This window comes from Pantherophis guttatus, chromosome 2, assembly GCF_059756535.1.
Source record: "Pantherophis guttatus breed Tessera chromosome 2, ASM5975653v1, whole genome shotgun sequence".
In the NCBI taxonomy this organism is placed as follows: Eukaryota; Metazoa; Chordata; class Lepidosauria; order Squamata; family Colubridae; genus Pantherophis; species Pantherophis guttatus.
The window spans coordinates 164,978,444-165,002,157 of NC_142064.1; the positions used below are offsets into that span (position 1 = coordinate 164,978,444).

The 23,714-nt window shown below is 39.0% G+C and overlaps 1 protein-coding gene across 7 annotated transcripts in view; it reads left to right on the plus strand.

Moving 5' to 3' along the window:
• The window catches only part of MGAT5B (alpha-1,6-mannosylglycoprotein 6-beta-N-acetylglucosaminyltransferase B), a 245,443-nt gene that overhangs the window by 209,767 nt on the left and 11,962 nt on the right, over positions 1 to 23,714 (plus strand). For all 7 annotated transcript variants that reach the window (XM_034408545.3, XM_034408547.3, XM_087887223.1 and 4 more), the window contains one exon: positions 111 to 227. In XM_034408545.3, the coding sequence (XP_034264436.1) occupies positions 111 to 227 (117 nt within the window). The remainder of the gene's footprint in view (positions 1 to 110; positions 228 to 23,714) is intronic.

Here is a 23,714-nt window from a genome sequence, read left to right on the forward strand (position 1 = left end):
CCCACCCTTATCTCTTAACTGGCTCTTCTTGCCATATTTTCAGAAATGTTTCCCATCCCAGAGTGCCATATGGGAAATGCTAAGTAATTCATATCTTGTGTACATTTTAGGTATTCTCTCAGCATCCCTATGCAGAAGATTTCATTGGAAAACCTCATGTGTGGACAGTGGATTACAATAATTCAGAGGAGTTTGAATCGGCCATCAAAGCAATTATGAGTACTAAGGTAATTGTTGATAGACTGCACTAGTACAGGTGGTCCTTGGTTGCTCAACAACCATTTAAAGTTATGATAGACTCAAAAAATTCAGAACCTGTCCTCGAATTTATAATTACCACACACATACACACAAACACACACAAAGCACTGTATGGTCACATGGTCACAGTTCAAGCTCTTGGTGACTGGCTTGCATATTGACCAGTTGCAGCACTTCATAGTCATGCACAATGACCACAATTTGTGACTTTTTTTTTTTTGCTATTTTCCTCTTTCTGTCAATATCAAAAGTGGAAATTTTGCAATTTTGACTTGTACCAAGGTTGAGTCATAAGAAATCTAGCTGTCCTGTTGTGATGATGCTGTGTTATTATAACAATATGGTGCCCACACAGGGTGCTGCCTGAGACAGTGTGACTGTGCCTCTGCTCCATTTCCCACAGCATGGTCTGATGATGGTTGTTAAAAGGAGGCTATCATGCTGCCAATACACATGGCTTTTTGTATCAAATTTTACAAAGGGGTAAAAGGGCAAAACAAATATCCAGGTGCATCTTTGGAGAACACCCACCTTTTCCTTCCTAGTTTAGTTTGAATGCAGTTGCTTAAGATTGGGTGTGGAGCTGTTTCTTCCTTGTTATAATGGTTTCTGAGACTCCAGTGTGTCCATCTGGCTCGTAAACAACAAAATATCTTCACTATAGTAAAGATAAAATTGATGGGAGATGAGTGAAACAGTCAAAGCCACAAAGATATCTCAAAGCCACCAGTGTTTTACCCCCTTCCAAGATCTAATCAACCCAAGTCCTTGTATTAATATCTACTAGTATACATAGTGGATTCAAAATCTGGGAGAATTGCAAGAACCTGCTACACAATATAGACTCCATCCATCAGAAGCCAATAAATTAGGCTGTGCATAATTCATTTTAGTCTGTTTAGCTTCAGGTCAGTGATACTCCTAAAGCCAGATTTAGGCTGTCACTCCACTAGTGATTTCACACGTCCAAATGTGCATATCTTTTTTTATCAGTTCAGCATCTGGTTTCTCTATGTTTCTCATTCCATGCATTCAGTATGAATGTCTTAGATCCTAGAGCAATACATTTGGACAGATATTCCTCTCTCTGTCTTTTATTCCATTTCCCCCACTCTCTCTCTCTCTGTGTGTGTGTGTGTGTGTGTGTGTGTGTGTGTGTGTGTGTGTGCCATCAAGTCAGTATTGACTCCAGGTAACACTGGTAAGGTCTTTCAGAAGTGGTTTGCCATTGCTTCCTTCCTAGGGCTGAGACAGAGTAACTGGCCCAGGTTCAGTCCAATGCCTTAACCATTACATCAAACTGATTCTCTTTATTCCATTAATGGGATAGAAACCTTGGCCCCCATTTCCTCTTTCTTATGCAGATTTGTAGGACAACCCAGTAACCCCAGTTTCCTAACACTTTGCAATAATTATAACAAAGCAAGAGGCAGCCTACAGCCCTTGAATGTTATTCTGCCTCGTATTTTATATACCATTTTGAGTTGGAAGTACAGTATGCAGCAAGCACAATGTAAGCTTTATCATGGGTTTAAAACTATTAAAAACATGACTTTCCAATCTCTTCCAAACCAAAAAATCCTGAAACTTGCCTCTATGGATAATTGCCCATTATAATCTTCAGCCTTCCCCCAGTTTTAAAAGATTGCCCAGTCCTGCAGTTAAAACTTCCCTTGCAGTTCCATCTAATTTGCAAATAGCTTCTTCCCACTCATAATTCTTCGGCTACCTTACCACCACTGTGCATCCCAGTCTCCATATCTTAGTGGCTGATGTTATTTTTCATCATTAACAACAAGCAGTCACAGACTTCAGCACATTAATATATTCATTTGCAGCTTCTGGGCATTCCCTCCCCACTCCCCAAATCTAGGAAGCATACTTTTCCTCAAATGTGACTGCGACAAAAACAAACAACGGTCGTTCTTTCAATTAATGATTATTAGTATTAGCCATATTAAACTAATCAACAATAAGAGAAAATGTGTCAAGTACTCGCTTCCCAATACGAGTATTTCACATGCTAGTAAAATTACTGGGAAAAATGAAAAAGGCAACTTCTGAAAAATGTGGGTCCTGCTGTGTGGTGCAGTTTTTTCCTTCAGAATTTCAACATATATCTGTCAGCTCCCTACTAGCAGAAGCCTTTCAACTTGTCTAGATCATTAAAGTCAATTTTCCTGGGGTGGGAGGGGGGGAATAGGCTGATCTCCATTTTGCTTTCAACTTGCTTCAGGGGATAGAAACTAGTCCCTGTTGTTCCAAAAGACGATACACTGCAAAACGTTGCTTCTTTTTAATACCTGGTTCTGAAGATCAGCAGGAGCCCAGAAATTCAACTCACCTGAGATGCTATTAAAGAGAATGTTTTAGGGACTAGTGTGAGAGCTTTCATATATTATAGCAAAAGTGGCTTGTTTCCAAGTGCACATGTGCCAAGAAGTACAATAATTGCTAATCCCATATTCCTGGTAAAAGTTCCTATTAGGCCTGTGCAAATCAGCTCTGATTACATTCAGATCGAATATGAGGGATTCAAAGGGCTTATGATTAAATCATATCTAAAAAGCCAGTTTGATTCAAATTATGTCAGGATTACATAGGCTATAAATGAGGAGGCATCTGAATATCTGAAGCTGCTTCCTTGCTTATTTGGTGGAATGGGAATAAGATAGTAGCAATGGGAGACTCAGTAGAGAATCTTCACTCTCCATGTTCCATCCAGATTACCTTCAAGATGTTACCAGAAGAGATTTTAAAAATATTTCCCCTGCACCCATGGGTGTCCCAGGGGAGCAATGATTAAATGTGAACTGTATCATGATGATGGAAACTCTACCCCTTTTGTACTTGTATGTTGAGTTCTGAAGCAGGTATATAATGAACAGAATTGTGCCTCTTTTAAGGCAGAGACAACAGGAATGAGAAAAGGGATAGTTCAACAACCTTCACAATTTCCTGCAAAAAAAACCTGAATAAAAACCATGTTGAACCAATGCAGAAAATGTCCTACTCCAACTAAGAAATAAAATAATTTTAAAAAACAATAGAAAAGAAGTTATGTTCTCCTCCACCCACTTTTTGAGTATGCTGGGCCTGCATGACAATGGAGGTTACCCAGTAACTAGCCCATAAGTGGACTAGTACATACATAATACATAAGCTTTGCTTCTTCTGATCATTGAGTTCCAGGCTAGCAATATGCCGCCTTACAGTGCTTTACAGCCCTCTCTAAGCGGTTTACAGAGTCAGCATATTGCGCCCAACAATCTGGGTCCTCGTTTTACCCACCTCGGAAGGATGGAAGGCTGAGTCAACTTTGAGCCGGTCAGGATCGAACTCCGGGCTGTGGGCAGAGTTTGCCTGTAATAGTGCATTCTAACCACTGTACCACATGGCTCTAATAAACAAGCACACCTGTTGGTCTATTATTTCCTGTCCCGGAAAAAACCTTCTCCACACCGCTTTGCACACTGGCAAAGTTGTACTTTTCTGAGCAGACATGATTGTGGCTTGTTGGCAATAGTCTGTGTAAATTAGCAAAGGCACCAGAAACATCTTGACTCATTGGAATACAATGCCTCAGAGACAGACCAGTCAGAGAAGAAGTGGTAATCATAGGCTTGCCAACCCACTATTCTTTTTTTAAAAAAACCATAGAATATGGGGGCCAATGCCCTAAATGTTAGTTTGGTCCTATCTCATTCATTTTCAAGAGGCATCTGACTCATTTATGCAGACTTTCAAAGCAAACTTTGAGTGCTCAGGCCTGAGTCCATATTTAGAGTGCTGTGAGCTGAGCTAAGCTCCTTAGTTGTTTATTGGAAGGGGAATAACAGTCCATTAAGACGCAAAGCTTAGTGAAGAAGGTAAGAAAGTGGACTAAGCCCAAAGGGATGTTAGTTTTACACTCCTTGACGGACAGGTAGTTGAGAGAACTGGCAGATCAATGTCAGACTGACACAACCAGAGAGAGCAACATGCACAGCCAGCATTCTCCATATATATGGAAATGAAGTTGCAACATCAGGCAATATATGTAACAAGCCTGGAAACAGCAGAAAAGTTGTTCCCTCTGAGAAACTCTACACAAGTCTACTTCAGTATGCAGCCTTGATTTCCAGATCTGCTTCATGGGCTGACAAAACTGCATCTTTGTTTGAAGGAAGTCTTCAAAATGTTACCGTGCTTTTATTTTGTGTAGAACTTACATCCAGGCTTGTAGCAACAGGACTTGGTGGCAGCTCAAATTATGTGTCCATTTTATGACATTAGGATTATGTGTTAAGAAGATTGTTCCACAGTAAATCTATTAGTCTTTCAAATATTTAAATCTCTTTGTTATTTTTATGCAGTAGAAAGATTTTTTTTCCAAATAGCTACTGGTTATATTTGTACTCTGCGTTTTACATTCCGAGTGTTAGATTAATATATACTACATGTAATTCCTAGCCTGTTGACTACAAGATAATCTTTAGATTAGAGATCTTAGATTGCACATAATTTTATGAGCATATTTGAAGTTGAAGTTGAGCTTTAGCTATGTTTGTGGCACGTTGGTCAAAATGTGCCAAATTTGATGCTACCCTTATAGGTAGCAGAGAGTGATGCATGTAACATAGGTATGACTAAAGCTGGTAACGCTTTTTTATTACCCTGTTTCCTCCAAAATAAGACATCCCCTGATAATAAGCCCAATCGGGCTTTTGAGCACATGGCAATAAGGCCAAGCATTTATTTCAGGGTTTAAAAAAAATATAAGATAGGGTCTTATTTTCAGGGAAACACTGTATTTACAAAGAGTTTTATGATTAAAACCATGATGGGAAGTGTAGCTTAATATCTATGAGCTCTCAGAGAATAGTCATGACATATGGAAGATTGAAACCTGGAATATAAAATATACTATCTTATTAAAAACATATGACTAGCTTGATTGATCAAAACCATGATGGAAGACTGTGACTTGGAATTGAAGTGGAGTAAATAGTAATGAGCTTGAATCAACAAATTAAAGTGAAAGAAAGAAAAATAGATACATACTTTTGTCTATGAAACTGAGAGAAAAAGAAAATATATATCAGAGTTTAATGAAGGTATTCTACTCTTGTGGCATTGATAAATGCATGCATGGAAGTGAAGTATACATTTCATTACAAATGAAGGTGATAAAACATTCATCGGAAAGTCTTTGTGTGTATGCATGAAAGTAAAAATCCATTGTTTAGTAAAAAAAAAAATTGCATGTTAACACTTCAAGGAATAATGAAAAGGGAAGAACCAAAGAAGAATTTTGAGAAAATAGTGCAACAGTATGAATATCTGCAATCGAGACAATGGGGATGTTATGTTTAGTGACACAAATGAATGGTTGGAATGGCATAAGAGAGTGCAGAGTGTAGAAAATGTGGAGCCCCAAATGAGATTGGTGACTATTTGGTCAATAATTGGCAAAGAAAGGTCTGTTTCAAGGTCTGAGTAAGTTTAGACCTACTCATCAGTAAATGAGTAAATATAAATGAGTGAAATGTAAAATTTGTTACTACCGGTTCTGTGGGCGTGGCTTGGTGGGGGTGGGGGTTAATGTGACTGGGTGAGTGTGGCCAACTTTTTTTTTTTTACTTTTAAAAGCATTTTTTCTACAACCTTAAGAGGTTGCAGGAAAAAATTCTTTTAGAAGCCTGTGATGATCGGGCAACTCAGCTGGGATCACCAGAGGCTTTTAAAGGCATTTTTTTCCCTACAATCTCTTCTGCTGAAGAGGTTGCAGAAAAAATGCTTTTAAAAGCCTCTGACGATCCCAGTTGAGCCATGTGATCATCAGAGGCTTTTGTTTTTTTACTTTTAAAAGCATTTCTTCAGCCGAAGAGGTTGTAGAAAAAATGCTTTTAAAAGTAAAAAAAAAAAAGCCTCTGATGATCGCGTGGCTTGGCTGGGCATGGGGGGGGCGCAGGGATTTTTGCTACCGGTTCTTCGAACCACCTGCCACCATCGCTACCGGATCGGACTATCTGGTCCGAACCAGGAGCATTTCACCCCTCATACATACACATCAGTGGTGGGTTTAGCTTACTTTTGCTACCGGTTTGTTCACGTGCGCACACTCGCTTTGGATTGAAATGAAGACTTTGAAATGTAATTGTGTGTGATGGACCAAGGGAATGAAAATTTTCAGGTTATGCATTAATTGTGAAAAGGTAAAATATATGAATCAATCTTGGTATAATGCTTAGTAAAGATGGGAGACTGGATGGAGAAATTTTGAGATGTGGAAATGCTGATAGAACAGTACTTGGTATTGTTGGTCTCCTGCGATATTGAAAGAAGTGTGAATGGCTGTGTATAACGCTATGCTTCTGTCTACTTTGTTATATGGAAGTGAAAATTGACTATGTCAGGAAAAACAAAAGTAAGCTGAATGGGGTGGGAATGGGTTTCTTAAGGAATATATGTGGTGAAACAAGAACAGAGGGAGCCAAAAATAAAGGAACAATGAATCAATGTGGATTGAATACAGAAGTGCGTGATCCATATGAAAGAAGCACATTGAGGCAGTGACGGAGAGAATGAATGAGGATCAAATCATAAAACATACACACATACAGAGTACGTATATAGTGTGTGTGTGTGTGTGTGTGTACCTTGTCGAAACGTCACCAAGATACTCTCAATCTTACATGGGAAAAGACCCGAATACACCAAAACTTGCATACCTCTACCCGTGAAAATCTATGAATATATATATATATATATATATATATATATATATATATATATATATATATATATATATATATATATATATATATATATATATATATATATATATATATATATATATATATATATATTATATTATATTATATTATTATATTATTATATTATTATATATAATAATAATTTATATTTCGCTGATAAAGAAATAAAGGGAGATTAGTATAGATCTATTTCAAGCTATTTAGCTCTCATCAGCTAGCCATACCCTTACTTGGATTTGAACTTGGGCTGCCTGCATGTTAGGCAGTTGTATTAATCTCTGAGTCACAAATTCTCCTCCCTTCATCATCTTGAGCCAGGGGAGAGATTGAGTGTTTTTCTATCGAGACACCTGGTCTACCCCAGCATACAGTATATACATACATACGCATACATACCCCAGCATACAGTATATACATACATACGCATATATGTATGAGAGAGCATGTAGATATGTGTGAGCCAGAAAAAAAGTAGAGCTGTGCAGTTTTACAACATGAGACTATTTTCTTAAAAATTGGTGACTGCACACTGTCTGAAACATTTCCTCCCTGCTCTTTTCCATGTGTGTGCCACTCTAATAATTAAATCAATATTAACTGTGACACAGATGGTTCATTGTAAGAGCCCCACAGGCTGAATGTTTATTTGAGCATCTTTTTCTTTGCATTCCATCATATGCCAAAATTGTTTTTCCTCTCTGCTGGAAAACAAAGGCAAGGATGGCACTAATGTTCAAAAGCCAAATGTGTTTGACATCAGCAGCTGAACATTCTCTGCTAATAATATTTTGAGAGGTGCACCTTGGAGAAACAGCAGGTAAGACTGAAAACTCCCTTGAGCTGAACCTTGACCTTTAGCAGCTACCAGCATGTCCATGTGGCTTTCTTGGCAACAATGCAGACATGGTTTACCACTGCCTTTCTCCAGGATGTTTCTTGACCCCAGTCTAGCCTACAATCTGTGATTTCCTAAATGTCTTCCATCTCAGTGCTAAGGCACTTCGCTTTTTCTTTTTTCTTGAGTGCAAGTCTGCTAAAAGCAAAGCCAATACAAAAATAACTGCACCACATCATTGGCCCAAAAGAGCTGTCCTGGCCCCCATCATAGAAGACTAGTGAGAATGAGAAGTTCTAAAACAAGAAAGTCCTCAAGGATATCTGTACCAATGGTGCACAGCTTTCATAGAAATGACAGCCATGAACAGACACTGAATGGTACGTGGAAGGTTGCACACTATAAAGGGGGGGGCAGGATCAGGAGTTAGAATGTTGATGGTTCAGTGACTTATGACTTAGCACAGGAGTCTGCAACCTGTGGCTCTAGAGCTGCATGTCGCTCTTTCACCCCTCTGCGGCGGCTCCCTGTCACTCAAAATATATGTCACAACCGCCAATGTGCGACACCCGCTGGCACATGACTTATTGAGCTTTTCAACCCCCAGTAAACCAACCATGGATAAATCCAAGAAAAGAAAAGTTTCAGAAGAAAACAGAACATTTAATTCAACTACATATGCTAGTTTTGTGGCCGCTCAAGAAATAGTCAGGCACGGGAAGGGTTTTGTGGCTCCCGGTGTTTTCTTTTCTGTGGGAAACAGGTCCAAATGGCTCTTTGAGTGTTGAAGGTGCAGACCCTTGACTTAGCAGGAAGAAAGACAAGGATGCTACACAGTGAAATGGTACAGAAAGGCAGCAGTGGCAGGGTGGAATTAAGAAAAGAGGAGGAGTGGAGACTCAAGCAAGTGGATTAGTGCTATTGAAATTCAGTGGCAGAATTGGGGGGGGGGGATTTGAAGAACTGTACCTGAACCCCAGAATGGCTACAACTATGCCCAGACCAACAAAAATGCAAAGAATTGTTACATCTTAATTCAATATTATACTTTAATATTAGGAAAGTAATACTTCCCCAAGGCTGTGATGGAAACTCACAGAAAGAAGATTGTGAGATTAATGCTAGCTAACTATGTTATATCTTTGGCTAAAATAAAGTTTCCTAGGGCAATTCCCAAAATAACTTCCCCAAACAAGTGGCCTGGGCTAATTTGGAGGGGCCAATGAGCAGATACTAGCCTATTTGTAAGAGAGAGAAAAACCATGGTAGTTTTAAATAGACATTACAATTGTATCGTTATATATAAAGAGAGACAGTTTGGTCTAATGGTTAAAGCATCAGACTAGATACCAGAAGACTGTGAGTTCTAGTCCCACTTTAGGCATGAAAACTGATTGGGTGACCATGAGACAGTCCTGACTCTTTCTTAGCCAATGATGGCAGACTCAGGGGACAAGCTGATAGGTCAATTCCTTTCACAATTAATGGATCATCACTCAGTTGATTAAAAAAAGAGAGCAAACCCTCCATTTGGAGAAAGTGCTAAGAAGAAAAGAAAGAAAAGAAAAAAATACAATTGTATTTAATTCACATTATTCAGAAATTCCAGTCATTCTCAGAATCTCAGGAATAGAACAAATAAACTGAGAATATCACCTTTCATAGCAATCCTCAGAAGTAAGCCTTAGAAAGTTTAATGACGCTTGTCTTAGACAAATGCATATATTGTTGCATACTAAGATACTCAATCTCTCTGCCCTGGAATTTGTTTTTAATTTGTTTTCATAAGAAGCCAAACACTCGAGAAATCCAGCAGCACAATCCTAATAATGCCTTTAAAATAAGTTGATTTTTTAGCCATCAATTCAAAAAAAATAAATGGGGCCAGGAAAAAGGAATAGAAGGGTCAGAGGAGGGCAAAAATTAAACTAGATGTGGACATAGTGATACAGTTCACATGATTATTCTCTGTGTATTTAACAATTCTTTACTTCAGTCACATTCAAAATTACAGTTCAGTACTACTTTTTGGATATCACCTTGATGTCTAAAGGTGTACCTATAGCTCTGAGGTTTCAGGTTGTGTATTCTTGCCTTAAATATATGGTGTTTTTTCCCTTCGGATTTCTTTCAATGTGGACTGGAAAAATCACACTCACACATTTATTTACCTCCTACAATCTCTTTTGAATCATTGGAAAAGAGTAGGGGAAACATAAAATATATGCTTTAGTGATCTGCCTTGAAATAATTTAAAAATCTGTTTATGGAACCCATGAAAAAAAATATGGCACAAGTTTTTCTACGTACAGAGTGGTACCACTCTTTAGTTTGCAACAAAACACATGTGAACTTTTTCCTTGGGCTCCTTAGCAAAATGGGGTCCTGTATGGTGCCCTGTGTGCTACTGTTGTGACCAAGGCCCAAGTAGTGAGTACCAAACAAAATTCAGTCTTCAACAAACTTATTTTATTAAAACAGCTGAGAATTAATTCATTCTCAGCTTAGTCCAAAACAAAATTCTTAATAACCAGTCCGTCGGCCTTATAATCAACCTTTGATGTCTTTGGCAACCTGTCAAAGGCATTTCTTGGCAAATCTCCCACAAAGAGACGCTGACAAGAAGCATGGGAATCAACGTTGCTTTTCTACATAGAACCTAACAGCTCGTTGCTGCTCTTTTAAGCCTTATGGGAGTGGCCAATCATCTTCTGGCTTTACTCCCGAGTTGCCCTTTTTTCTTCAACTGCTCTTGCCTTCTGGCAGCTCTTCGCATGTGTGCACTAGGAACAGGCTCCTCCTGTTCCTCTGCCTCTCTGCTGTCAGCCTCTGGAGACTCCAGAGTCCGTGCATCACTCCCAGATGGCCCTGGCCCCATCTCTGTCCAGACCTTCCCCTGACTCCAGGACTGGCCCATGATCCTCCCCATCCTCCTCACTGTCTGACTCCACTGCCAGAGGCTGCTACTCTTGTACTTTCTTGGTGTAAACTTGACAGTGGTTCTCTCTTTTAAAGCCATCCTGGGCAGCAGCCAAAATGGGGTTCAGTGAGGCCCAAGTGTACCAGGGCACAAGAGGGCTCTAATTCTTCTCCTACAGAGAAAAAAAAACACAACTCTGCCCTGTGCTAGCTTTTGAATGTGTGTATTTGCTTGTGCTATCAAAGCTAAGTTATTGTTCCCTGAGATAATTACACTAGGGGCTTGTCATATTTCACATGACACATAATATTCATAGTGGGAGGAGAGGAGACTGAAGGGCAGTTGTACGACACCCTGAGAGCAAGTGAGACAAAAAGACAAATTACAATCCTCTGAGAAAGGTGATCTCAGAGGTATTGTCTGAGAGATGAATTGCAGCTGTTACAGAGGGGTTAAAGGTGACCGTACAGATGGGACAGCTTTCCTTTGAGGTCCTTTACTTGAACTTGAACTTCTACATTAAAAACAAAGATTCCTGCATAAGCAATTTAATGCGGCCAATATTCTGGTGTAGTGAAGGGAGAAGGCTTTGTTATATTAAAGTCAAAATGAAAGGAATATAATAGAAAATTATAGATTTCAGGTTATGCTTGGGAAAGCAGCATATTAAGCATCACTGCAAAAATAGTTAGCTGCTGCATAGTTAGACAATTGCATTATTTTCTATTTATTTGGCTGGTAAATTTCGGTTGGGCCTTCCTTCCTTCCTTCCTTCCTTCCTTCCTTCCTTCCTTCCTTCCTTCCTTCCTTCCTTCCTTCCTTCCTTCCTTCCCTCCCTCCCTCCCTCCTTCCTTCCTTCCTCTCCCCCACTATTTTGTTTCAAGTTAATTCATTATTCTTTTCAGGGCTGTGATTCTGTGGAGAAATTCTATTTTGATACAGTATGTGTTTCTAGATCTCGGGTTTTTCAGAGAATGTATTTACTGGGGTATATTAGTACAGTTGCTATAAGTACAATGCCCAGGAGACCTTCAGAAATAAATAAACGAATTGACTAGAACGTAGGAGGGAAGGTAAGGAAGATCTGCTTCCTAGATCTGGCTGAGGAGAATTTATTGCACTGCAAGCCTATATTTACTTAAAAAAAAAAAAGCCCTTCTGGATTCAGTAATTTTCCTCCAAACAGTGTTTGCAAACCTGGCAACTTTAAGATATGTGGATTTCAACTCCCAGAGTCCCATATTTGGACTTCAATTCCCATGCTGACTGTGGAATTCTGGGAGTTGAAGTTCACACATCTTAAAGTTGTCAAGTTTGAAAAATGCTGCTCTAAAGTAAGTTAAGAATAGAATAGAATAGAATAGAATAGAATAGAATAGAATAGAATAGAATAGAATAGAATAGAATAGAATAGAATAACAGAGTTGGAAGGGACCTTGGAGGTCTTCTAGTCTAACCCCCTGCTTAGGCAGGAAACCCTACACCACTTCAGACAAATGGTTATCCAACATCTTCTTAAAAACTTCCAGTGTTGGAGCATTCACAACTTCTGGAGGCAAGTTGTTCCACTTATTAATTGTTCTAACTGTCAGGAAATTTCTTCTGACAACCTGAGATAACCTGAGTTGGGTTTTTTTCAGCCATGCTTTTGCTACTATCCAATCTTTATCTGTGATCTAAAGGAAATGGTCCATTTGTTGAAAAGAAGTTTCTTGTTATGCAATGTGAAGGGCTATCTCATACAATGGAATTACTGGTATGTTCTGCTGTGGCTGTGCTATTATCTATTTTATTATCAGTATTTTTGAAGAATTTTGCTCCCAGTTTCTACAATGCTCCCCTTCAGGCTACCTGTTGTCTTATCATACCACAGGTTGAATGGGCTCTTTTTATGATGAAAAGGAATGCCTCCATTCCATAACTTTGCTGAATTCGGGGCTATATTAATAAATGAAATCAAAACATAATAGCAGTAGCAATAGCAATAGCACTTAGACTTATATACCGCTTCATAGTGCTTTACAGCCCTCTCTAAGAGGTTTACAGAGTCAGCTTATTGCCCCCAACAATCTGGGTCCCCATTTTACCCACCTCAGAAAGATGGAAGGCTGAGTCAGCCTTGAGCCTGGTGAGATTCGATCTGCCAAACTGCTGGCAGCTGGTGATCAGCAGAAGTAGCCTGCAGTACTGCACTCTAACCACTATGCTACCGCGGCTCTTCTTGAAGGATTCAATAATCCTTGAAATGAGCTGTTTTGTTAACTGTTTTCACTTTTCCACATAGTCATCACAATTCACTTTGTACCAATGATGGACAAGCTTGTCCAAAGATGCTTTTCAAAAGGCAACTGGACTTTTTTGGGGGGTTTTCTTTGAAAACATTTTGTTTCTCATCCAATAAGGTCTGAAGATCTGAAGAAGCTTTTTGGATGAGAAGCGAAACATTTTCAAGGAAAAACCAGGAAAGTCCAGTTGACTTTTGAAAAGCACTTTTGGGACAACCATGACCTGGATGTATGAGAATCTCCATAGACAATGGACAAGCTTCTTAAAGCTTCTTAAAGTTGTCATGAAAGAATGCTACATTTTGTCTCTTCAGTTAGGTCCTGACAATCCCTTCCTTCTCTTCACATGAGTTAAAAAGATGCCCCCAAATGTATTCCTTCAATTTTGGGAAAAGATGGAAGTCATATGAGCAGCAAGTCTGGACAGTGTGGTGGAAAGTGTGGTCCAACTTCATAATTGTCTCTTGGATATCTTGTAAAGTCAAGTGGATTACTTCTTGTCCTTCTGAATTGAGTTTAATTGTTGTTTCAAAGCTTTGAAGGTTGCAACACAATGGTTTGAATTGATAATGATGTCATGTTCAAGGAGTATCACCATTTGTGTCCTCAAAAATTATAACTACAAGTTTTTCTGCTAAAGCCTGGGTTTTGATTTTTTTTTCCCTCTGAGGGTTATGTTTTGTGATATTTTATGGACTGATGCTTCATTTCTGGGTCATAATGATGAGCCTATGTTTTGTCAGCTGTCATGATGCTATGAAGAAATTCCTCCCATTTATTCTCACAATGTGACAATGATTGCTGGCAAATTTCAACTCTTGAAACTTTCATCTCTGCAATCAGCATTTGAAAGACCCATTTTGCACAAACCTTCTGATATTGAAGAACATCAATAATATGGCTTACATACTCCTGTGAAGTGCCAGACTTGACAGCAATTTCCATTTCACTGATCCACCAATTGTTCTTAATCAGTTCAGCAAGCTTGCTCATCTGAAACTTATTGATTGCTATCACAGGTTAGCCCCTTTCTTCTGGAACACACAAACCAGCCTTTTCATCTTTACATTTTGGGGTGCTGCAATACACAATATTCATGTTAATACAGTTATAACATTAACAACCTGCATTTGGCAGTAAATTTTAATTGGAGGGACTTCGATGCCAATCAAAAATTTAATCATGGCACATTGCTTAAAGTGTTTTGATGCAGCCTTCCTTTTCACAAACAATAGCAATATACAACAATTTCCTGACAACTATAATGAAGGAACAGCTGTTAAAGAACATGTCAGAGTTTCTAGCATGTCACTACTGCCATCTATTGGTGACCTCTGACATTGGAAGCATTGTTTCATTCAGCCTTTGTATAGCTTTTGACGTATTTTTATTGTTTTCTAAAGTTGTTTTTAATTGCTTATAAAACAAGTAAAGAGGTAGATAAAAAGGTAGATAAAACTGTCCCAATAAAATGTTCTTTGAAGAGTTTGCCTGCCTTGGTGTTCTTATTGAATGGGATGTATTACTTGGAACCCTCACCAGAAGAGAATAATCTCTTCTGAAGGGTTTATAATCTCATCTGCTAGATGGAATGCCCATTTTAAAAAAGGACAAGTTTTTAAAAAGAAATATAGCCATTTTCTCTATAGTTTTAATTTTTGCACACATGTATATAAGAAACAGTGCTTGCATTGTGTTATCACAATGCATTTTTTGCCATTTTGCAACATTTCTGGATTCTGCAAACTTTGTTGACTGGAATAATTTCTACGAACAGAAGAGCACAAGATGGGTATGTGATATAGCTATGATAATCACCAGAAACATATTCAAGTATTACTACCAGATTAGAATATAGTATATGTTTTTTCCCCAAATAAATTTATATTAAAAGGGAATGCTTGTAGCAGAGTCAAATAGACCTAATCCCTGCACAAATATTTCTTGGCAAAAGCATTATTCCTGATCATCTTATCCCAAGTGCATGAGTGAAACCAGTTTAGGTTATTCTTGCTCTATTGGTACTAAAGTACCATTTCCCTGCATTAACTGCCAGTATCCAACAACAGCCACAAGGTCTCTAAAACCTACAGCTCTTGGCCTAACAAAAATCGGTTTTGTGAAGTTGCTATTTTTGTACAGGGAAGCATCAAATGGCATCCTTGAGAGCTTTCTTGAAAAGCAAACAGCAGCTTTGCAGAGAGGCACCATGCCTGTAAAAAGTTAATTTACATTATGTTAATTCCAAAATTGTTCAGGAACTTCTGGATGGCAGTTATTTACATGTTAAAGGAGAATATTTCTTGGACACATACAATGGACATCCATTGACTTTGGGTTGCAACGATAATAGTTGGCCACATAGTGTAATGATGCACATATGTGGGTTTTCAACCTCTTCTAGAACTTTCCTCTTCTCTTCTGCAGCTTTCAGACCATCTTGAAATACTCTTGATGCAACCAGTTTCTGTGTAATCTTGTATCTTCTGCATTCTTCCTGGTGTTGCAATCCTTTTAATTAAATCTTAACTCATCTTTTGCACATATTTCTGATGACCCATCTGTTAACCACAGTCCCAAGAGCACCTTTTATGCTCCTATTCTTCATCCACCCCCCACTTTCTGTTTATAAATTCAGATTGTGCTGTCAAGGCCACAGTGAAGTGTTACCTTCTCCAAAAATAATTGCTTAATTAAAAACTGACATGTTCTGTCTTCTGTTGGTCATTACAGTGTTTGAGACCTTTCCAGAACACAGTCTGTCATAAGAGTGATAGGTACTTTCTCTGAGAAGAGATGGGCACAACCATCTACTGTTTCCTATGACCCAGATAGAATGACTGAATTTAGCATGAGCTGCCAAAATGTAATTTAATTCTGATAGTGGCAAGTTCTAGCTTCACACCTGGGGATAAACCAAAACAATAGCTATTAGGTAAAATTATTATGAAACTCTTAAAGAAAAATCTGTTTATCTATTCCTTGTGCTCAAAAGCTATGCAATTTGGCTACAAATCTGGTCTGTGATTTGATTTTAAGCATGATGAATGAAATAAAAATTCCTTTGTAGGGCTGCAACATTAGGTTTCATGACACCATATGTTTTCTGCAATGACTTTATTTGAGGATGGATTGTATGACTTCATCCTAAATTACAGAGAAACTATAATAGGAAGCCTCTTCATCTTTCTCAAACTGGATTCATTGGATGTAAGATTTAATCTACTCATGATAAGATTAGATGCTATGGTGACAATACCAAAGCAATTGTTCTTCTCTACTAGTGATATTTATCATACATCGTTTAGCAATTGTTCAGTTACAACAATGATGAAAAAAATAACTTTGTCCCCAGTGCTTGCATTTAATACAATCATGGTTTCACTTAGCAACCTTTTCACACTTAAGGACCATGTGGCTAATTCCAATTGTGGTCGCTAAATAAGGACTACCTGTATATAAAATACATGCAAGGAAAGATGATAAAATGCCAGGTTCCCAGATTTGTTTTGCTTCAAAATAATTATTTTGGTGGACTTGACTAAAAGACTTGATACAATTTCCCAGTTTAGGAAATTAAGTTATCATAATATATCTTGATATAATGGTTTATTGTCATCCTTCTTGTACAGCCAACCAAGCTACAATTATTTTCTAAAATTATTATGCCCTGGGTAATGGCATAGCATCCCTTGAACTTTTTTGTCAATTATTTTGCTTATCACATGCTTGGAACCCATAATCAAAACAGCACATTTGGGTGTCAATCATAACAGAGGCAACAGAAAAGGAGACAATGGGAACAGCATACTTCACACCAGTCATTGTTCTAATGACTTGATGGTGGTTGACTAGTACTTTCAGTCACCAGTGGAGAAAAAGCTCCAAATGTATAATAAATCATCTTTCAAACTACTATGTCTAATTGTTGGAATACAATACCCATAATTCCCAGTCAGCATAGCCATTAAAAGTAAGATAAACATGACTAAAACTTCTGAAATGAGGTAGGTTTAGAATGGAATGGAATGGAATGGAATGGAATGGAATGAAATGGAATGGAATGGAAAGGAAAGGAAAGGAAAGGAAAGGAAAGGAAAGGAAAGGAAAGAGAGAGAGAGAGAGAGAGAGAGAAGGAAGGAAAGAAGGAAGGAAGGAAGGAAGGAAAGAAAGAAGGAAGGAAGGAAGGAAGGAAGGAAGGAAGGAAGGAAGGAAGGAAGGAAGGAAGGAAGGAAGGAAGGAAGGAAGGAAGGAAGGAAGGAAAGATGTACTTTGACCAAGTAAATTGGAGTGCAAATCCCCATGCATCTGGGAAAGCTGTTGGGTAGCCATCCTAAATTCTGAAGTCTTCCGATCCCATATTTGTTGTGAACTTGTATGTGAAGTATGGGAAATGGAGAGAGATTATTGCTTGTGTGCTCTTCTGACTATAAATTTGGTAAAACCTGTAATATCTTGAGAACATACCTCTTTGATATTAATGCCCCCTGATTTACTTAACCTTCTCTTGTTCTGATGTCCTTGTCACTATGTTTGTACATTTGTGTTGACTTTCTGTGTATTTTAAGCTAAAACTAGTTTACATCAGGCAATCTAGGGCGGCATCTGCCCTCTGTGGCCCTTCAAGTATTTGCAGCTACCCTTCAGTCTTCCTCCTCTGCTCTTCTTCAGGCCCTCTACCAGAAAGGAAGAAGATGATTGAAGGGCTTCTGGCATACAGCTTAAAACGGTTGAAAAGTAATTTTGTTAACTCCAAAGCCCCAGAAGCAGAACCCCCCCAACACACACTTTTTTAAATTGAATTTGAAATATGACAAATGGGTCATAGAAAAGTTAGTTCTGTAAATGAAAGTCAAGCACAATGCAGAGTTCTCCATTAGGAAGGATCTGGGTGATGACCAGGCTGCTTAAGAGCTCATAGAAGCATCCTGCAATTGCTGTCTGAAAGTAACCCAATCAAACTGGAGGCGAGTTCAATAATTCATAGGCAGTATCAACTCCTGTCATTATGTCAAAACTGATTACCATTTGCACCTGTAATTAGATATAATGGGTACAATTTCTAGCCTTGTTGAACCTTCTGCTGAGATATTTATGGCAGAAGGTTGCTAAGAGTTATCTCTCCCAGAGTTTCAGTTTGATTCATTCATCAGAAGAGAAGAAATAATTCTCTCCACTGAATATATGGCTAGTCCAATAGACTGAAAATAGGTCATAAATCAGAAGACACTCTTGGCTTAGGGCCCATTTATTGCCACTGTCCAAGCACTAGGAAGAACATCACTTTATGGAGATTCAGAATTAGCAAAAAGGTGAAATATTTCCCTGAATCAAACTTGACTCCTGGTGACTTCAGTTATGGGGTCATCTTGGCAGTTTCCCATTGTCTTCTTCCAGGAGATGGGTGGGCAGATTCTCTCTCTTTCTCTCCCCCTCTCACCCCCCTCTCTCTTCCTTCTTAATCCAATCTAGACTGACTATGTGCTGTCACTTTTGAGATGTAGGACTTGTAGTGATCTAAATATTGACTCTGTAGTTTATTCCTTGTGCATACTGTAAATGCAAACATCAGTGCAAATATCTTTTTAAACAAATGCAAATATTAGTTTTGGGAAATTGAGTTCACTATTTTGAAATAGCTTCTTTTTCTGCAAAGGCAAATTTGTACTTTTCTGGAAAAGAATTCTAAAATTTCAGAAACTGGAGAAGTAGGACATCTTTGGTTGGAATTCTATGGAAATGGACAGAAATGCCATCATGAGTTCTTTTTTTCTTGCCCACAGTGATTGCAATCAACAGTATAATTTGTACAAATGTGCAAGGACTATGCTACTTTTTTAAATAAGTATACTCAAGCTACTTTGCAAATTGCCAGTTAATCTTTGGCCTTCTTATGAAATTAACAATATCAGAGTTGGAAGGGGGCTTGGAGATCTTCTAGTCTAGCCTTCTGCTCAAGCAGGAGACTCTATACCAGTGTTTCTCAACCTTCCTAATGCCGCGACCCTTTAATACAGTTTCTCATGTTGTGGTGGCCCCCAACCATAAAATTATTCCTAAAACCATTGAAAATATGTGTTTTCCGATGGTCTTAGGCGACCCCTGTGAAAGGGTCATTCGACCGCCAAAGGGGTTGCGACCCACAGGTTGAGAACCACTGCTCTATACCATTCTGGACAAATTGCTGTCCAGTCTCTTCTTAAAAACTTCCAGTTATGGAATACTTACAACTTTGGGCGGGGGGGGGCAAAGTTCCATTAATTGTTCTTGCTGTTGACTAAAATTGCCATTGTTTCATTTTAAAGTGATTTTTCAATAGACCTGCAAGACTTGCCTGAATTGTCACTCACATAAGCACTTCCTGAGTAGAGTTTGACTCACAACACTCCCTTTGACAGAAGACAGGAGAGATTTATTGCCAGTATTTTACTCCTTAGAACCTGAAAATCTGATCCAGAGAGTTGGAAAACAGTTTAGAAGAAAAGGACACAACTGATATTAGTAAGCATCTCCTTGAGTGCTCCACTTGATTTTAATTTTAAATAACAGGAAATGGATTGGTTTTGTAAGAAAAATAAGGTTTTAAATTTCCCCATTAGCCCCAAAGTTTGACCATTGGAATTGATTTGGAATTGATTCTGCAAGAAGGAAGATATGATCCAGATGGATCTTGACAGACTTGAACACTGGGCCCTATCTAACAAAATGAAATTCAATGTAGAGAAATGTAAAGTCTTACACTTAAGGAAAAAAAATCTATAGACTGGGTGAAACCAAGCTTAATAGCAGTAATTGTGAGAGGGATCTTGGAGTCTTAGTGGACAACCAGCTAAATATGAGCCAGCAGTGTGCAGCGGCAGCCAAAAAAGCCAATGCAATCCTAAATTGCATTAATAGAGGGATGCAATCAAGATCAAGTGAGATACTAATACTACTCTATAAAGCTTTAGTAAGACCATACCTAGAGTACTGCATCCAGTTTTGGTCACCACACTATAAAAAGGATGTTGAGACTCTAGAAAAAGTGCAGAAAAGAGCAACCAGGATGATTAGGGGACTGGAGACTAAAACATATGAAGAACGGGACTGGGCATGTCTAGTCAAGTGAAGAGAAGAGAAGGACCAGGGGAGACATGATAACAGTCTTCCAATATTTGAGGGGCTGTCACAGAGGAAGGGGTCAAGCTATTTTCCAAAGCACCTGTAGGCCAGACAAGGAATAATGGATGGAAACTGAACAAGGAGAGATTTAATCTGGAAATAAGGAGAAATTTTCTGACAGTGAGAACAATCAACCAGTGGAACTCCTTGCCTTTGGAAGTTGTGGGAGCTTCATCACTTGAGACTTTCAAGAAGAGATTGGACTTTCATTTGTCATAAATGGTGTAGGTTCTCCTGCTTGGGCAGGGGGTTGGACTAGATGACCTACAAGGTCCCTTCCAATTCTGTTAATCTGTAATCTGATGAGAATCTGGATAAAGTCTCTGCTAGATGTTGACTTTTCCATAATTAGAGGAGTTTTTACTTTTCATTAATGTTAGGAATCCAAGCCATTACTTTAATGTACCTCTCATTGAAGCAATAGCCACTGTCCCACTAAAGGCAGCCATTTTGATGCTCCCGTGGGACTCCCAGAATCCCACAGATGGATTCTGGGTAAGAATAGAAACTAACAAGAATCTCAGTGGCTAGAATCATACAATTGCTTACACTAAATTTGTTGAATGGCTACATGTTCCATGGAATCTGGGAAGGTCTGAGAAAGAAAATAATGCTTTTTAAAGAGCCTGACACTACTGCTTCTCTTTTTAAAAAGTTATAGAGTGAGTCCTTGGACCATTTATCAAGCAAGTGCACTCTTTCGCAGCAGGGTTATGTCAAGGAGAGTAAAACATGAAAGAGCAGGTCTCATCACCAAACCAACCTTAAAGAATTAACCACTGCCAACCTGTCAGGATTGGAAGAGTAATCAGAGAAGAACTAGGAATTTAGCTTGGCCTCCTTCCCTCTCCCTCTTGTTTCCTAAATGAAGACCACAAAAGGTTGCCATATGTTACAGTTATGGTGAGACTCTGAGTGAACAAAGTAGGTTCAAGCATGCACAATATTTAGCATTCACATTGCTGGAAATTGGCAGGACACCAGACAGTTTTTGTATTTCTTAATGCTGTAATATTAGTTTCTCCCTCTTCTTTCTTTAGGCCTGCTGGATTTGGGAACTAAAGATATTCTCCATTTAAATGCTAATCTTTTTCTGTGACACAGATCCCTTTGTACATACAGTTTGATATTCTGGTGCAATAAAACTTAAACTGCAAATGTGAAATATCCACTGAGACTTCTCAGTGCCCCCCTCTTCCCTTTTCAACATGCTAAACAAGGGGAAAAAAATAAAATAGAAGGTTGGTGGATAGGGAAAGGAACAATTGCTGGTAAAACATGGAAATGACTGTACTCTTTCTTGGGTTATTTTCTATAGCAGGCAGGAAGATGTTTATTCAATCTTTACTCCATCTGCTCAGATGCTTCAAAGAAGACTGCCTGTCTCTATTACATTTCAGAACTGAATTGAAATGCTATGCTTGTTGTTTCAGGTTTTGTCAATGTTCTTACTATGTACAAAAGGGAAGGATGCCTTTCATGAATAAGTTCTACCCCTTGACTTCCTTCTCTTGTTCAAGTAGGATTTGAACTGTCCTACCTGAATTCCCTCTCAAGTTCAAGTAGGACATCTGGGAATAGCAGCTAAGGAGGCAACCTAAATGGCTTTGATGTCACTCCTGGGTCAACACCGTACCTCCCTATATTAGCTTCTGCCTTGGGGAGCGGAGCTAATTTGTCTCTGACTCAGTAGCAACACAGGAGGATTTGGAGATCCAGAGATCAGCATTGTCTTTCTTGTATCTGGCCATTTGGAGGAAGCCTTTGTCAACTTGATCATGTGGACTGAATGATCTATACCAGGGGTCTGCAACCCATGACTCTGGAGCCGCATATGGCTCTTTCATCCCTCTGCTGCGGCTCCCTGTCACTCAAAATATGTGTCACAACCGCCAATGTGCGACACCTGCCGGCACATGATTTATTGAGCTTTTCGACCGATTTTTTTTTCCGGAGTTCAAAATGTTTTTGTTGAATGCAAAAATAAAAATGTGTTTTCTCTGTAGCAGGTCATTGATTTTATAAATGCAACACACTATAGTTTCTTTTTATACATAGCATAAAAGTAAAAAATAATATATTCAGTGTTATCTTCATTTTAGATGTCAAAAGGGTTTTGTGACTCCTGGTGTTTTCTTTTCTGTGGGAAATGGGTCCAAATGGCTCTTTGAGTGTTTAAGGTTGCCAACCCCTGATCTATACAATGCACCTTCCTTTAAGCTTTTTGTCAGCCCTACAGGGTAAACCAGACTGAGAAATCAAAGCCACATGGGTTAGGATTACTTTTATTGTAAAATTTATAGTAACAGAATCTTGGAAGTCTGACTGTACAGTCCTTCCCTCTCTTACTTTACCTTCCTGTCAACTAGGGAGGGATTTGAGATATTTTCTCAAGTTATTTTCCTGAGCTGGGCTCGTGCCCCACTTATTATTGTCTTGGAAGCAGTTGTTTCTCCTGTCCTTCTAGGCCATCCCTATTCCCTCTATAGTTTCAGAGAGAGAGAGATTTTAGAGTCGGCCATGTTACATTATAATGTAATCTTTCTCTTTCTCTCTAAAAGCTTATTTGCACTGTATATACCATTCTGATAGATTATATATATATATATATCCCTTCTTGCAGCAGCACTGAGCACTAGGACTTGAGTAGCTTCTAAAGTTAATGTACTGTATGTTGTCATTTTAATGAATACACGGTCCATGAATCAGAGGAGGAGGAGGAGGGGTGGGAGTCAGGGTCAGCCTCAAAGCAACCTGAGAGCTCCAAGGGGGAAGAGGGGTTGGAGCTGGCAGAGAGAGAGAGAGAGAGAGAGAGAGAGAGAGAGAGAGAGAGAGAGAGAGAGAGAGGCAGAGCCTGGGCCATCCATCAGCCCTTAGAGTCAATAGCCCGCAGATTTGGAGTGGTTGATGAGGAAGAGGAGGAACAGCTGGATCCAGTGCCTGACGCATGAATGCACGGAAGGCAGAGGAGAGGAGAGCAGTGGAAATCTATGGGCTGATTCTTGGGAAGGAAGAGCCACTGCTGCTAGTGAAGCCCCACCCTAGCTCTGGGGATAGAAGGCAGGGGGCGGAGATGAATAGATGTGGCAGACAACTATTCATCTCCTGGCCGGTTGGACTTGTTAGCCTGCGGTGAGAGAGAAACTTTTTGCCAGGGCTGCTGTCGCTCCTAATAAAGGAATCTTTGAGTTAACTTCAGAGGGTTTGTCGTGTTTGGGGAGCTGGGTCAGAACACTGGTCTTATATCACCGCCTTGAAGAGTACCTAAGTTGCAGAATTCTGATGATTGGTTTGTGAGTTGAAGTGATGGTTGCATGGAAGTTTTCTTTAGCATCACAATTTCAGCTTCTTGGTTCCCAATGTAAAGAGTTCTACTTAACCTGAAAGTACGATCCTTTTATAGAGTGATAGGCTTGATGTACTTTAGTAGCTTCCAGGCAGGATCCTTAATCAGTAATCACTCTGCTTCAGTCCCTGAATTTCATGAGAAAGGA